The sequence below is a fragment of the Schistocerca gregaria genome, chromosome 1, assembly GCF_023897955.1.
Source record: "Schistocerca gregaria isolate iqSchGreg1 chromosome 1, iqSchGreg1.2, whole genome shotgun sequence".
Lineage (NCBI taxonomy): Eukaryota > Metazoa > Arthropoda > Insecta > Orthoptera > Acrididae > Schistocerca > Schistocerca gregaria.
In genome coordinates, this window is record NC_064920.1 from 410,870,336 (window position 1) to 410,883,944 (window position 13,609).

The 13,609-nt window shown below is 44.1% G+C and overlaps 1 protein-coding gene across 1 annotated transcript in view; it reads left to right on the top strand.

The window, feature by feature from the left end:
- The window catches only part of LOC126349750 (probable RNA-binding protein 19), a 111,766-nt gene that overhangs the window by 56,271 nt on the left and 41,886 nt on the right, over positions 1-13,609 (top strand). Inside the window, exon 8 of the mRNA XM_050002456.1 lies at positions 2,747-2,886. Coding sequence (XP_049858413.1) covers positions 2,747-2,886 — 140 coding nt within the window. The remainder of the gene's footprint in view (positions 1-2,746; positions 2,887-13,609) is intronic.

Below are 13,609 nucleotides of genomic sequence, written 5' to 3' on the forward strand. Positions count from 1 at the left end.
CTCATTTCCTAATCCAGTTCCCTCAGCGCCACCTGATTTAATTCAACTACATTCCAGTAACCTCCTATTAATTACTTTTGTTGATGTTCATCTTGTATCCTCCTTTCAAGACACTGTCCATTCCATTGAGGTGTTCTTCCAGGTCCTTTGGTGTCTCTGGCATAATTACAATGTCATCGGCAAACATCAAAATTTTGATTTCTTCTCCTTGGATTTTAATTCCTGAATTTTTCTTATGTTTCCTTTTCTGCTTGCTCAATATACAGATTGAATAACACCGGGGATAGGCTACAACCCTGTCTCACTCCCTGTTCAATCACTGCTTCCCTTTCATGCCCCTCAACTCTTATAACTGCCATCTGCTTTCTTTACAAATTATCGTATCTCCCATTTCATCTTCATCTACATGCTCTTCCACTTCCTTAATATTTCCTTGTGTAGACCCTCTACATACTGCTTTCACCTTTCTGCTTTCTCTTCTTTGCTTAGGACTGGTTTTCCATCTGTGCTCTTTATGTTCGTATGGGTGGTTCTCTTTTTTACAAAATTCTCTTTAATTTTTCTGTAGGCAGTATCTATCTTACCCCTAGTGATATATGACTCTACAAGCTTACATTTGTCCTCTAGCCATCCTTGCTTAGCCGTTTTGCAGTCCCTGTTGATCTCATTTTTTAGACATTTGTATTCTTTTTCATCTGCTTCATTTACTGCATTTTTATATTTTCTCCTTTCATCAATTAAATTTAATATTTCTTCTGTTACCCAAGGATTTCTACTAGCCCTCGTCTTTTTACCTACTTGATCCTCCGCTGCCTTCACTACTTCATCTCTCAAAGCTACCCATTCTTCTTCTACTGTATTTCTTTCCCCCATTTCTGTCAATTGTTCCCTTATGGTCTCCCTGAAACTCTGTACAACCTATGGTTCTTTCAGTTTATCCAGGTCCTATCTCCTTAAATTCCCACCTTTTTGCAGTTTCTTCAGTTTTAATCTACAGGTCATAAGCAATAGATTGTGGTCAGAGTCCACATCTGCCCCTGGAAATGTCTTACAATTTAAAACCTGATTCATAAATCTCTGTCATACCATTATACAATCTGTCTGAAATCTTCCAGTCCATATTCACCTACTACTTTTCCTTCTCTTCCTTTTCCTACAGTTGAATTCCAATCCCCCATGACTATCAAATTTTCATCTCCCATAACTGTTTGAATAATTTCTTCTATCGCATAATACATTTCGGCAATCTTTTGATCATCTGCAGAGCTAGTTGGCGTATAAAGTTGTGCTACTGTGGTAGGTTTGGGCTGTGTGTCTATCTTGTCAACAATAATGTGTTCACTGGGCTGTTCATAGTAGCTTATCTGCACTCCTATTTTTATTCATTATTAAACCTACTCCAGCATTACCCCTATTTGATTTTGTATTTATAACCCTTTATTCACCTGAGCAGAAGTAGTCTTGTTCCTCCTGCCACCGAACTTCACTAATTCCCACTATATCTAACTTTAACCTATCCATTTCCCTTTTTAAATTTTCTAACCTCCCTGCCCAATTAAGGGATCTGACATTCCACACTCTGATCCGTAGAGCATCAGTTCTTTTTCTCCTGATAATGTTGTCCTCCTGCATAGTCCCTGCCCAGAGATCCGAATGGGGGACTATTTTACCTCCGGAATCTTTTACCCAAGAGGACGCCATCATCATTTAACCATACAGTGAAGGTGCATGTCCTGGGGAAAAATTATGGTTGTAGTTTCCCCCTTGCCTTCAGCCATTTGCAGTACTGCCACAGCAAGGCTGTTGTGATTAATGTTACAAGGCCAGATCAGTCATTCATCCAGATTGTTGCCCCTGAAAATACTGAAAAGGCTGCTGCCCCTCTTCAGGAGCCACACATTGGTCTGACCTCTCAACAGATACCTCTCCATTGTGGTTGCACCTACAGTACAGCTATCTGTATCGCTGAGGCAAGCACGCCTCCTCACCAATGGCAAGGTCCATTGTTAATGGGGGTGGGGGTTAGTCTTAAGCTATTCAACCGCATCTGATGTAAAGGGGAAGTCCCCTTCCAGTGATGAGAAGGAATCACCAGGAAGATAGAGGAGTACAGCTGAAGCTGCTTTTGGCAGGGAGCTTCAAAATAGGGATTCGATTTCAACCCTTTGGAAACTCCAGCTATGCACTTGTTCAAACGTTAGGACTTAACACCCTCTTCTTGGGTGATGCACTGTGTTAGATATGGTAGAGTATATTGGTTTCCCAACTAGGTTGTCTTCATCTTGCTCACACAGCTGTTACACTAGCTACAGCTAACGGAACAGACATAGAGATAGACCCGATAAAAGTCCCACCACTGCTGAGTCGTCCAAAGATAAAGAGCCGTACCTTGAAAAACAATAATCATCATCTGTTAGTATTCAATGACACACAGGCTATGATGTACTGACATGTCACCAAAACATGGGAGAAAGTAATATGTTTTCTGAGACAATGTGAATATCCTGTAGATTGATGTTGTTAGTAACCAAAACATATTTTTATTGCACTGATAGTTCACAGAAATGTTCACATGGACTCCTTTTCATCAGTTAAGGAATTGTGACAATAACACCATATTTCTTGATCGTGTCATCGTATTCTTTGACACATTTATATTTTAGCTGTTCACTTTTTAGTCCTTTATTGTTCTTATTTATATTCTTCTTTTGTGCCTCTCGTGATGGCTCTGAGTTCTTTGTTTCAGAGGGCCTTACCTTCAAACAGAAAAAGATGTTGAAAATGAAGGCAGAAGCAGCATCTTCGCACAACTGGAATACTTTATTTTTGGGTCAGAATGCTGTAGCTGATGTTATAGCAGACACATACAACACTACAAAAGACAAGGTAATTTTTATACGCACTTATAAGGCTCATGTGTACCAAAGTGCACAATCTTTATTAACTTGGAATTAAAGCAACCTCAGAACAAAGTAAAAATTCACAAAATCTGAACATGCTGAATTGGCACAAGGTAGCAAACTAGATTGTAGAAGAATGAAACCAGAGAGTCTGTATGTCTTTGTAAAAGTCCTAGTGGCATAACTGTAACAGTTTGCAGAGCGATCCAAATTCGATATCCGTCAGAGGAAAGCAAGGTTCCTGAAGTGTGCCATGAGGATGACGTAAGCATTCTTCATTCAGTAATTTTTGTGTGTATCACTTTTGGCCACTGCTTATGAAGGCAAAATGTCCTCCAGATGACAGGACTAAGTGAGCCACTGGAAGTGCTATCTTGCATGATGTTCCAAACCCAACAACTCTTTGGTTCTGTTGTATTATTACCATCCGTGGTAGAATTGTCGTTGTTATCTGAACAAGATGCAAGAGTAAGAAAAGGTTCGGATAAAAAGCCCACCAACTGAAAAAAATAAATGTATAGACCAGTATTATAACTTAAAATGCTTTTTAGAGTAATATTTTCTGTGCTGTTAGTGTACATTTGAAAGATAATGTATCAAAAGGAAAATGCACTCGAGAAAACTTTTAAAATTATAAGATAGAGCTGCTCGCCAGTGCTTCAGGATACAAAATTTTTAATATTGCCAAGAGACATATATGAGTAAAAGTACGTGACACCAGGCGTGCAATAAAATCGGAGAGATATGTTGAGCCTATTCATGGGCTGTGTGGGAGAGGGTTTCGTGAAGAGCCAGAAGCTGGAGTCCTTGGCTTGGTGCAGACTTATGGACAGCATCTTTGTGGTCTGAACTCATGTTGAAGATGTGTTACTACATTTCCTGCAATAGCTTTTCCCAACTCATTTTCACTTCGTCCTTTTCCAAATCCAATGCTACCTTCCTTGATTTTGGCCTCCATCAGACTGAACCCTGCATCCAAACGTCAGTCCATATGACACCAACAAAAAAGCAACCAATACCCTCTCTTTGACAGTTGCCACACGTTCCACACCAAACATTCCATTCCCTATAGCCTAGGTAGCCATGGCAAATGTATCTGCTACAGCACTGAATTCCTGAACATCTACACTGATCACCTCTCCCAGGGTTTGCTGCCTCGCAGCTGTCATAAAGATCTTATTCACTAATAAATCTCCTAGGTGGTGTCCTCCTTTCACCCACTGACTAATACAGCTCCCACTTCCAAAAATCCTGGAAGCACCCCACTTGCTACCCACTACCACCCAGACCACGAGTTCCTCAATACATTGCTCTGCCAAAGCTATGCTTTTCTCATATCAGCCTCTGAAATGAAATTCTCTCTCCCTGATATCCTCCCCACACCACCTACTGTCACCTTTTGCTACCCTCATAATCTCTGTAAGATCCTAGTCACTAAATATGACATTGCCACTCCATTAATCCTATCCTAAGGTTCCATTGCTTGTAATCATTTCCAACAGAAACCTGCCATATGCATCCAGCCACAACCCCCCCACCCCCACGATCCCCCCTGCCCCCCCCCTGCCCCCCCCTGCCCCCCCCACCCCGCCCTGCAGACCCAGGGGTTAGAATAGGCCCAAGGTATTCATGCCTTTCGTAAGAAACCACTAAAAGGAGTCCCACCCATTTTGGCTATGTGATGGTCCCCTGTAGGGTTTGCCCTCCATTTTTCAAAATTTTCCTGAAGAGCGAGCCAACTGGGGCAGAATGTTTACATGGTGCATAGTGTCCATCATGCACTGAGACCTCTCACATCCTTCGTCAACATGGATCTGCACTTCCGCTCATTCTCCAGCTGCTGGGCAAGGTCACCCTCCTGGGTGCATTTTCCTCCATTCTCTGTGCAGTATCACTTATTGCTGTTTCGACGACAATGGACTTATTAGCACCTGATATCCAGCACGGTAGCCAGTCCGTTGTGGTGGGGCCACCATGTCCCCTGTTGGTTGTAGCCCCTTGACCACACTGGGATCGCTCTGCTGATGCCTGTGCCGTTAACTTCTTGCATATGCAAGGAGTAGATGCCCCTCACCCTGGGGCATCGGGACTCCCTGCAACGGCCATCCTGCCAGGTGGCCTTTGCTGACCCTGGGGTGGCACCTGTGAGGAGGACCCCTGGGCAGATCACACGCCATGAAGTGTAGTACATCATCTCTTGCTGGTAGTCAAACACCAGCAGTCTGTAAGCCCGCACCATGGGAGGAATGCCAGGTTAAGGATGGCAGCGAAACTTATTCACCTTGTATGTATGAGAGTTGATGGGGACTCTTTTGTGTCAGTGAAACCTCAGTTTTTTGTGGAGCATTTAGAGGACAAGTTTGGGGAGGTGGAGGGCTTGTCCAAAATGCGATCAGGGTCGGTCTTGATCAAAACAGTATCCTACATCTACATACATACTCCGCAATACACCATACGGTGTGTGGCGGAGGGTACCTCATACCACAACTAGTATCTTCTCTCCCTGTTCCACTCCCAAACAGAACGAGGGAAAAATGACTGCCTATATGCCTCTGTACGAGCCCTAATCTCTATTATCGTATCTTTGTGGTCTTTCCGCGAAATGTAAGTTGGCGGCAGTAAAATTGTACTGCAGTCAGCCTCAAATGCTGGTTCTCTAAATTTCCTCAGTAGCGATTCATGAAAAGAACACCACCTTTCCTCTACAGACTCCCATCTGAGTTCCTGAAGCATTTCTGAAACACTCGCGTAATGATCAAACCTACCAGTAACAAATCGAGCAGCCCGCCTCTGTATTGCTTCTATGTCCTCCCTCAATCCGACCTGATAGGGATCCCAAACGCTCGAGCAGTACTCAAGAATAGGTCGTATTAGTGTTTTATAATTGGTCTCCTTTACAGATGAACCACATCTTCCCAAAATTGTACCAATGAACCGAAGACGACTATCCGCCTTCCCCACAACTGCCATTACATGCTTGTCCCGCTTCATATCGCTCTGCAGTTTTATGCCCAAATATTTAATTGACGTGACTGTGTCAAGCCCTACACTACTAATGGAGTATTCAAACATTACAGCATTCTTTTTCCTATTCATCTGCATTAATTTACATTTATCTATATTTAAGAGTTAGCTGCCATTCTTTACACCAATCACAAATCCTGACCAAGTCATTTTGTATCCTCCTACAGTCACTCAATGACAACACCTTCCCGTACACCACAGCATCATCAGCAAACAGCCGCACATTGCTATCCACCCTATCCAAAAGATCATTTATGTAGATAGAAACCAACAGCGGACCTACCACTCTTCCCTGGGGCACGCAGTTGATACCCTCACCTCTGATGAACACTCACCATTTAGGTTCTATTACTTAAGAAGTCTTCGAGCCACTCACATACTTGGGAACCAATCCCATATGCTCGTACCTTAGTTAGGAATCTGCAGTGGGGCACCGAGTCAAACACTTTCCGGAAGTCAAGGAATATAGCGTCCGTCTCATACCCTTCATCCATGGTTCACAAGATATCGTGAAAAAAGGGCGAGTTGCGTTTCGCAGGAGCGATGCTTCCTAAAGACGTGCTGATGCGTGGATTCTTTGTCTCAAGGAAATTCATTATATTCGAACTGAGAATATGTTCGAGAATCCTGCAACAAACCGATGTTAAGGATATTGGTCTGTAATTGTGAGCATCCGTCCTTTTACTCTCCTTATATACAGGCGTCCCCTGCGCTTTTTTTCCAGTCGCTCGGGACTTTACGTTGGGCAAGAGATTTGCGATAAATGCAAGCTAAGTAAGGAGCCTATGCAGTAGAGTACTCTCTGTAAAACCGAATTGGAATCCCATCAGGACCTGGCGATTTATTTATTTTCAACCCATTGAGCTGCTTCACAACCCCAGGGATGTCTATCACTATGTCCTCCTTACGGGAATTTGTACGAGACTCAAACGGCGGTATGTTTGTACGATCCTCCTGCGTGAAAGATTTCTCAAATGCTAAATTTAAAATTTCATCTTTCATTTTGCTGTCTTACGTTGCCAGGTCAGGCTGACCAGTGAGTAACTGGATGGAAGCCTTCGACCCACTTACCGATTTTATGTAAGACCAGAATTTCCTTGGGTTTTCAGCAAGATCTTTTGCTAAGGTATGACGGTGGTAGTGGTTGAATGGTTTTCGCATTGCTTTTTTTACAGCAGCACGAATCTCTACTAACTTTTGCCTGTCCTCATTCTCTCAATCTTTCTTGTACCCCGAGTGCAACTGCCTTTGCTTCCTGAGCATTCTCCGAATTGCACTGTTAAACCACGGTGGGTCTTTTCAGTTTGTAACCCACATTTTTGGCACATACTTGTCCAATGCGTGATTTACAATGTGTTTAAAATTTGCCCATAATTCTTCCGCGTCCTTCGTACCGGAAGTAAATGAAGTCGATTCATTTACTATGTGGGATGCTAACAACTGCTTATCTGCTCATTCTAGTAAGAATACTCTACTAGCCTTCTTGACCAACTTTTTAACTTTCGTAACCATAGTCATAATGACATCATCATGATCACTAATCCCTGTCTCAACACTGACACTGTCGATGAGGTCTGGTCTGTAGGTGGCTACCAGATCTAAAATATTTCCATTCCTCTGCCCAGTCACAGGCACTACTCACCTGTGACAAGCTGTTGGACGTTTCTGTTTCCATCACGCCCCATAAGAGCTTAAATATGGTCCAGGGTATCATATTTCACAGGGACCTTCTTTTGCAGTCTGATGATGAACTTCGATCCATTTTGTCTGGCATGTCCACCGGGATTCGAGGGATAATCAGGTTGCTACCGGTGCCTTCATCTTGGCCTTCGAAGGTGACACATTGCACAAGAAAGTCTAGTGCTGTGACCTAAAGCCATATGTTCCTCCCTCAATGTGGTGCTTTAAGTGTTGGAAGTTCGGCCATATGTCTTCCCGCTGTACTTCCAGCGTCACCTGTCGGGATCCTGGATGTCCTTGTGTCCTTCACATCCCAATACCCAATATTCCCTCTGCCTCGCCTCCCATCTGTGTCAACTGCGGAGAGCACCATTTGCCTTGCTTGCCAGACTGCAGGATTCTCCAGAAAGAAAGAAAAATAATGGAATACAAGACCCTGGACCGACTGACCTACACTGAGGCTAAGAGAAAATAGAGTGCCTACATCCTGTACATATGAAGTCAGCCTATGCCACTGCTACAACAACAGTTCTACCATCTGTCGTTCTGCCGCATACAGTTGACTCTCGGAGCCCTCAGGCTCCACCTGCCTCCTTGATGGTGGGTGTCACTTCCCTTCCATTTTCTCCTGCAGAACCTACTTTAGGAACAATCCCCCCCAACCATCGGGGACATCAGTCCCCACTTCTCAGCCATAGAAGTGTAAGTTATCTTCGGCTCCTCTCACCAGGAAGGGATCCCTTAGGTCACTCCCTTCCCAGGTTCCTACCAGTGACAAAGCAGACACCCACCAGTGGCTGAAGCAACCACAGGTCGCTGGTCGTAGGGCTTCACGGTCCTCCTCAGTCCCTGAGACTGAATCAGTGAAGTCCTCCCAGCCGAACAGGCCTAAGGAGCAGCGAAAGAGACCTAAAAAGAAAAAGACCCCCAAGAACCAAGGCACTTTGGTGGCACCCACACCACCACTACCTACAATAAGCTCTGTGTCTGAGGATGGGGTGGATCTGAGGATGAGGTGGAGATTCTGGCATCTACTGAGGACATAAATCTTGCTGGGCCATCAGACGCAATGGATCTTGATTGCACAGGTACTCATCTGGTGGTAGCAGGTGACACTGAGACTGCCTCATTGAGTGTTTCATGCCTTCCCAATCTCTCAATCATGTAATGCTCCAGTGGAATTGTGGCGGTTTTTTCCACCAGCTGGCTGAGCTACAGCAACTGTTAAGCTTTACACCTGCTTTCTGCATTGCCCTCCAGGAAACCTGGTTTCTGGCAATGCGGACCCCTGCCCTCCAGAGCTATAATGGGTATTACAGGATCCATAGTGACTGTAATAGGGGGTTAGATGGAGTTTGCGTCTATGTCCTGAATTCATTATGTAGTGAACCTGTGCCCCTTCTAACACCTCTTGAAGCTGTGGCAGTCAGGATAACAATGACACAGGAAATAACTGTTTGCAATGTATAATTTGCTCCAGATGGTGCAGTACACGTGAATGTATTGGCTGCACTGATTGATCAACTCCCTAAACTTTTCCTACTTTTGAGAGATTTTAACGCGCATAACCCCTTGTGGGATGGTGCCATGCTTACTGGCCGAGGTAGCGACTTTGAAAATTTACTGTCGCAACTCGACCTCTGCCTCTTAAATACAGGTGCCCCCAGACATATCAGTGTGGAACATGGCATATATTCGGCCATTTATCTCTCGGTTTGCAGTCCTGGCCTTCCCCCATCTATCCACTGGAGAGCACATGATGATTCGTGTGGTAGTGACCACTTCCCCATCTTCCTATCATTCCCCTGGTGTCAGGCCCTGGATGCCTACACAGATGGGCTTTAAGCAAGTCAGACTGGAAGCCTTCACCTCTGCTGACACCACTGAATCTCCCCCACATAGTGCCATCAATGTTGTCATTGAGCAGGTCATTGCAACGATCATTTCCCTAGAGGGCCTAATAGCCTTTAAGCGGTTCTGTGCCTGCATTCGTCACCTTATAAAACAGCGGAAACAGTAGTGTTGGGAGAGGTACGTGTTGACCATTGGTTGCCATATGTCACCTTCCCAAGTCTGGACAAAGATCAGACGTCTTTTTGGCTACCAGACCCCATCATTTGTCCCTGGCATTAACATCAATGGCGTTTTATCTACCGACACAAACGTGATTGCCAAGCACTTTGCTGAGCACTGTGCTGAAGCCTCTCTGTCAGAGAACTAACTCCCAGCCTTTCACACCCTCAAATGGCGGATGGAAAGGAAAGTCCTCTCGTTCACTACAGGCCACAGTGAACCCTATAACGCCCCATTTACAGAGTGGGAGCTCCTCAACGCCCTTCTACATTGCCCCGACACAGTTTCTGGGCCGGTTCAGATCTACAGTCAGATGATTAAACATCTCTCGTCTGACTACAAGCGACACCACCTCATCATCTTCAATCAGATCTGGTGCGATGGTATCCTTCCATCGCAATGGCAGGAGAGCACCCACATTCCGGTGCTCAAACCTGGTCAAAACCCGCTTGATGTGGATAGCTACCAGCCCATCAGCCTCACCAACTTTCTTTGTAAGCTGCTGTACTTATGGTTTGCCAGAGGTTGGGTTGGGTCCTGGAGTCACGTCTTCCATGCAGTCCTCTCGCAGGGAATCAGTTGTTCTCTGCCGGCTCCACATTGGCCATACGTGGCTAATGCATGGTTACCTCCTCTGTTGCGAGGACCCACCTCAGTGTTGCTGTGGCTCACAAACGACAGTTGTCCACCTCTTGCTGGACTACCCACTTTTAGCCACTCTGGAGCGGACTTTAAACTTTCCCAGCCCTTACCTTCAGTGTTGGGCGACAGTGCCTCAACAGCAGCTTTAGTTGTACGTTTTATTCGTGAGGGTGGGTTTTATCATTTGATCTAAGTTTTAGCACTTGTCCTTTGTCTCTCTGTGTCCTCCAACCTCGTGCTTTTAGGGTGGAGGCTTTAATGTGTTGCACAGTGGCTGGCTTCTCCTTTTTATTCTTATGATCAGCCAGCCCTCTTGTTTTGATCTCTTATACATGTTTCTTGTGTCTCTCTGTGGCTTTCTTGTCCATTTTTGTCCATTTTGGTGTTTGTTGCCCTTCTGTCATTCTTGTGGTTTTCTCCTTCTTCCACCTGTGTGTTGTATGTCTCGATTATTTTACTCCCACCCTTGTGGAATTATTTTAATCAGAACAAGGGACTGATGACCTAGCAGTTTATTCACACCCTCCCCTCTTTTAAACCTACCAACCACCTACTCCAGCCTCACAACTTGCAGAGCAATTTGCAAATATTGGTTATCAACGAATTTGTGTACAGTGTTTTGTAGAGGAATGATAACCACCAAACTGGCTGAACACATAAATGGGTACACAAGAACTGTCCACCTTGGTGAAACTTAGTATCCATCTGCTGCACATGTTCTGCAGTGTGTCTCATGGGACCTCTGTGTGTGCTACACCACAGATCCTCCTACCCAGTACTGGTTTTCGTGACCTCTGGAAACAGAACTTGCCCTCTAGCATATTCTGGCATCCCAACATCCTCCTGGACTTAAGATTCATTAAAATGTTACTCCCCCCCCCTTTCTTTTTGTTATTTTTTTATTTGTGTACTTATTTATTATGTCTTTTTTGACTGTTGTTTTATTGCTTTCAGTGTTTCATCTTTGTTCTCCTCCCCCTTTTCTCATTGTTATTTTTTCCCCCTTCCATTTCTTCTTCCTTCTTGTTCTTACTGCACTTACAAAAGCATATCCTTGTGCCAATATGAGCTTCCAGCTGTGCCTAGTGGTTCACACACCACAGTCCCTTGGTTGATTGCTCCTCAGTATTGACAGTAGTCTCATTGCTACTGTTGGTTGTGAGTAGTCCATCACGATATTGGACAAAGTTTTCACTTCATAGCTTCTGTGCCTACTTCAACTCTATTATGCAGGGTCACGTGTTATACATAACTGTGAGCCGTCAGTCCTATTGCTGTTATGATTTCCAGAATTTTGCTAAGAGTGTCCCAGATGTTACTTGTTTGATAGTATTAAGTACAGTATATGTCCATCTTGTATGGTGTAATTTCTTATAGATTTCTTCACCTCACACATCCCTTTGCTTCTTCTCTGCTTGGTCTGATTAGGTTTACACTTGGGTTAATAAATGTCCATTGGCTATTGTGAATCTCTTGTCACCCTTCACAAGTTTCAAGAGCTGCTCAATTTTTGGTGGAGGCTTGATGATTGACTTCGTATTGCCTGTCTACAGGAATCAGCTAACCTGCCACTTATACTACTCCAAGAACTCAAATATAGCGTAACATGCTGTGGAAAATGGAGTTCAAAATATATTTGATAATAGCACATTCATTAGTCAAACAAATGGCTTATGACATAGCGACACAAAAGAAGCCACAGGAATTGACATACCAACTAACTCCTCCGAAAGGATATTGACCTGCAACTGAGTATGTCATGAGATGCATCCATTGTGAAATTGAAGCAGGTGTGGCGGACACGGAGTAATAACTTGGCCTTCTATGGAAGTGAACTAGGCACCAATGATAATATGAATGGCAGCATGACAAATACTACAGTTAATCAAATAACCATCTTTAATTACCTCCTTTTAGTAGCTAGGGAGAACTCTGTGATAGTTAATATGGTTTGCAAATATATTGCAGGTTCAAGCAGTAGAATATTTTATTTGTTCTAATCAACAATATAAATTAGGCTAGAATGGTGCTTGCCACATAGAGGAGGCAACGAGTAACAGTCAGGGATATTTTTTGGGTGTTGTAAAGCTACTGAACAAAGTCCTTTGTCAGCTGGCTGTATGTGTGTGCAAGGACATGTCTGGGACATGGCAGTGACTGCCAGATTTCAGCATTGGGAGACTGTGACGAGAGAAAAAACGAGAGAGAAGCACAGAAGAAGGCAAGACTGTGCAGGTGCACTGAATGATAGAAGGCATGCTTGAAACTGGAATGGGAACAGGGAAGGGGGTAGAATCAGGTAGAGGACAGGGACTAGCGTAGGTTGAGGCCAAGGGGTGTAATGGGAACAAAGGATATGTTGGAGGGAGAGTCACCACCTGTGCAGTTCAGAAAAGCTAATGTTATTGGGAAGAATCCTGATTCCACAGGCTATGAAGTAGCAGTCATATTCAAATGAACTGTGTTATGCAGCATTACCTGCAACTAAGTATCCAACTGCCTCTTGGCCATAGTTTGACTGTGGTCATTCATGTGAACAGACAGTTCGTTAGTGGTCATGCCCACATAGAATGCTGCACAGTAGTTGCAGGTAAATTAGTAGACCACATGGCTGGTCTTGCACTTGATAATGTAGGAAATACATGTGACTGGGCTGGAAAAGGTGGTAGTGGAAGGAGCGAATGTGGAAGGTCTTGCATCACTTGGGTATGAGCTGTAGGGCAAGTTGGGAACAAGGGTAGAACAGGGACAGACAAGGATATTGCAAAGGTTGGGGGCCTTGCAGAATACCACTGTGGGTGGGCTGGGGCAGATACCTCTCATTTCAAGGCACAATGAAAGGTTGTCAAAACTGTGAGAGAGAATGTGATTCAGTTGCTCAAATCCTGAGTGGTATTGAGTAACAAGCTGTGCATTCATTTGTGGCTGGTCTGTGGGGATGATAGGTGGGGAGACAAAGTGTGGGAGATGTGTTTCTGGGCAAAGTGGGGAAGGTAATTTCGGTCTGAAAAGGCATATTTGAAGAGGGTATTGTCTAACATCTCCTGGTGAAAAATAGGCCTTAACTTGTTAGATCCAGTGAATGAAGAGGTAAGTGGAAGATGAAAAAATTGAATAATAATAAAGTAAAATTAAAATTTGATGGCCAAGTCCCCCACATTGATGTCACCTGTCAGGTACAACTTACATCTTTGTATAATTTTGTGACCCAGTTGTAGTTGACATGCTGTTTAGGCATAGGTTTTAGTATTGACACTGACCCTTGGTTTGCAAGTTCAAGTTTTTTGATG